The following is a 3,666-nucleotide window of genomic DNA, read 5'->3' as shown; positions in this document are numbered from 1 at the left end:
AAGCACAGGAATATTTAGAGTTAGAGTTAATGTTTCAGGTGTGCGAAGCTAAAATTCAGCATTATGTTAATTGGCTTTGTAAGTTATTTAGATTCAGGTGTTAATTTTAAATCAATTGCGAAGCATCATACCTTTTAAAGTTCTTATTTTTCTTATCTGAGAGCATGCTCAAAGAGCAAAATAACTTTCTTTTAAGAGACTTTTGAGATGAAACTTAAAACTGGGAGTAAAGCAAAAACAGACTGTGGTCTTCACGGCGGCGCGGAGCAGCAGCAGCCTCTGCAAAGGGCTTCACTTTGCTGTCAGAGGTGAACGTCAAGAAACCAAGAGGATGGGAAGAGGAGAGATCACTGGATGTTTGGTGGGATAAATTTGGCAGGATGAGAATGAATATTTGATTTCCGTGCTCCTCTCGAGAACTGAGATAAATATTCAAAAGAGGCGAAGGTGGGGGCGGAGGAAAAACTCGCAGAGCTCCCCCTTCAGCAGATGAGACGCTGAGCATGAGGATGTAAATCAAATCGAGCGTGAAGCCGAGAGAATCCGAACTCACAGAAGGAGACAGGCGGACGCAAACTGCGGCTCAAAAACCCGACGTATACGGGTATTTTTAGACCAGAGCAAGAAGCGTCTCCAGATTAGAGATTTCCGCTGCGTTTCCGCTCAAATAAACACGACTGTGGTTACAATAACTTGGGTATGATGCTAAAATAAATGCCTCCACACACACAGACACACACAAACATATCCTTACCCAAATACAAACACTTTGTCTAAATCAAGCATGAAGCTCAACAACTTGGCCGCATATTTAAGGATTTACAGTTAAAAACCTCGAAGATCTTGATATCCTCGATTTATTATTATCCACAAAATACTTAAAAGCAAATGTTCATTAATATGCATTATGTAACAAATATATTTCAGAATATATTTTTGGTTACATAACATTTTAAAAGCCCTTTTTAGTAATAAAAAAAAGCCTTTGTAGCTACGCCAGACTTAAAGAGAACCATATATGGATGAAAAAAAAAAAGCTATTTACATCACAGTGTCTGACATGCTTTGGTTGTATGTAGCAGATGGATCCTGTCTTTTTAAGGAGAATTATGTCAAATTAATAAGTGGCCACTTACAGGCCTCTGTTGCCCCCTGGGTGAGGGAATCTGGGGAACAACCACAAAGCTGATGGATTTCATTCCACCAAAAGTAAAAACTAACTGAAGCAGAATAAGAATTCAAACAACAGAAGTGATGAAACCATTAATTACCATAAGGTTTTACACTGAGTTTTTAAAAAACATATATATCTCAGTTATGCATTTTATATACATGTCTATAACTCAGTTTGAAGATTTACATAGATCGTTTTAAGTCAATAAAAGTCCTCTGTATGTTTCCATGATAATTAGCCTCTGCTACCACTTTTCTTTTTCTGTGTCTGAGCTAAGTGACAGGATTTTAACTCAAGTGTTCAGAAAGGGAAAAAGAACGTAGTGGGAAGACCAGCAGCAAAGGTTGGGGATGTGAAGCTGTACTGAATACGCTGGCATCTGTAGCTGTGTTTCTGTTATAAATATGTGCGAAATTGGCCAACAAAACATTTAAAAAAAAAAAGTGTTTCCAATGCAGTTTTGCGAAATGCACTAATTTCTGATACGGCTGGAGAAAAAAAAAAAAACATCTCATCCTAGCGCAAAAAACCTTTTTCCCCCCTTTTTTAATGTTTCAATTAGTTAAATTTATTTTTGTGATTCTAATTTGAGTAATATTATGGTCAACAGAAATGCAGCTAATGACAAACACCATAAGGTCCCAATATTGCAGCACCAGCTCTACAGCTATATCAAGCAGCCCTTCTTTGAATAACTTTTTAGTCGCAACGTAGGTATTGTTGTGTTGTGGACTTCTGTAGTTTGAGTATTGAGATGGAAGATGTTGTCTGAGTAAACTTTCCTGTAGCACAGTCAGTAGGGGGAACTTTCTAAAACCACACCAGAACAGATTAGAGTAACAATGCTGGTCAGAACTGGAGCAGAGTTGATGTCCGCCTGAATGCGGATAGAAGTTTTATGTTTTGGATGACAGTTTTTACCACAAGCCAATTGGAGTTGTGATGAATTAGTCAGAGAGAACCTTGTTATTTTCCTGGGTACTTGTTTTTCTTTCAAACTTTTTAAACATATTTCTTATTTTCTGAAATGAAAAAAAAAAAGACCTAATATGAGTAGTATGTCTGAAGGGAACTGAAAAGGGAAACATTTAAAAAAGGATTCCATCTGTCCTTTATGTTTCAGCCCCAACACCACTCAAGGAAAGCATTTCCTTTTATCTTATTGTTTCACCGGCTTCAGGGGGTTCTGTCTGCCTCACGAGTTCCCCTGGGAGGGCCACTTACCGGAGGGGCCTGAGCGTCCTCAGCAGCCGCAGCACTCGGAGCATGCCCAAGATTTTGGTTCCCGTGTTGGAGATGAGAGACACCAGGATGTCGATGACAGAAATCATCACCAACATCCCGTCCAGGATGTTCCAGCTGCTCCTCAGGTAGGCTTTGTCCCCGAAGAAAAAGCCCAGGGCCACAATCTGAAACAGCACAGGGCGACGTAGAACGCAATTATATTCTCATGAAGAAAAGCAGAGGTTGTTCGTCGGAAAATGTTGGTAACGTTTCTGTGCCTGCACAGGATGATTTAACCCGCTGCATTGTTTTGTTTTTATCTGTGTGGCAGTAGATTGGTTTTCTATCAAGCTTTTCATTTATTCATTACTGTCCAGCTCAATGCTTGTTGTTGACTGATTGTCTTCTTAGCTGCAAACATTAAAAAGCCTCAAAGCGTTCCAAACTTCATTTCTCAAACTATATTCTCCACATAGCTACCTGTCCAAAAAGCAATTTGTACCCCACACTTTCTCTCTCATATTAAAACAAGCCAATGTGACTATTTGTTGTTTTGTTTTTTACTTCATGCATTCCAAAACATCTACTGCAATCAAACCTGAGCACATGATCATCATAGTTTGATTTAGATTTTATTTTAGTTAGTAGTATATGCAGCACCTAAAATGTGCTCACACTTATTTAATTTCCAAACATTTTTCCACCACAAGTGAAAGAAAGAACGAGCAGTTCTCAAAAATCCTAACAAAGATAAATCAGGGAAATACAAATGCATGCCGCACTTCATCTCCCCTGAGTTGATACTTTGTAGAAGATCCTTTTACTGCAGTCCCAGCTTCAAGTCTTTTGTGATGTTTTCTTTATTTTCATCATTTTTATTTGTTAAAAACACTGAAAAATGTATTGCTTTCTTTCCACTTTACAGCTATGGTCAGGTAAGTTCTTTAACATAAAACACAATCACATTTGCAGCTGTAATGCGAGAAATTTTGGAAAGGCTCAAGGTAATTTGAAAACTCTTCTCAGGCAGTGTAATTATATGGATTTATACGTTACAAATGTCTTTGTAATTCTTCCAGTCATCAATTTATTTCAGATATTTAAAAAAAAAAGCAATCAAAATCAGGCAACCTATTACAAAGTCACAAATATTCATTGAGGATCAAATGAAAAAAATATTTATGCAAAAATTAGATTTATTGTAATATCAATGGATATTCCTGGTGACAGCTGGAAGAAATAAGAATGAACAAAGGTATCTATTATGG

At 37.6% G+C, this 3,666-nt stretch overlaps 1 protein-coding gene across 13 annotated transcripts in view; it reads right to left on the bottom strand.

The window, feature by feature from the left end:
• Nucleotides 1–3,666, bottom strand: part of cacna1g (calcium channel, voltage-dependent, T type, alpha 1G subunit) — a 281,896-nt gene that overhangs the window by 53,997 nt on the left and 224,233 nt on the right. For all 13 annotated transcript variants that reach the window (XM_016675902.1, XM_016675894.1, XM_016675897.1 and 10 more), the window contains one exon: nucleotides 2,399–2,583. In XM_016675902.1, coding sequence (XP_016531388.1) covers nucleotides 2,399–2,583 — 185 coding nt within the window. The remainder of the gene's footprint in view (nucleotides 1–2,398; nucleotides 2,584–3,666) is intronic.

This window comes from Poecilia formosa, unplaced genomic scaffold (genome assembly GCF_000485575.1).
Source record: "Poecilia formosa unplaced genomic scaffold, Poecilia_formosa-5.1.2 Scaffold4, whole genome shotgun sequence".
Lineage (NCBI taxonomy): Eukaryota > Metazoa > Chordata > Actinopteri > Cyprinodontiformes > Poeciliidae > Poecilia > Poecilia formosa.
The sequence above is the reverse complement of the archived record's forward strand: the minus strand, read 5'-3'. Positions and strand labels throughout refer to the sequence as shown.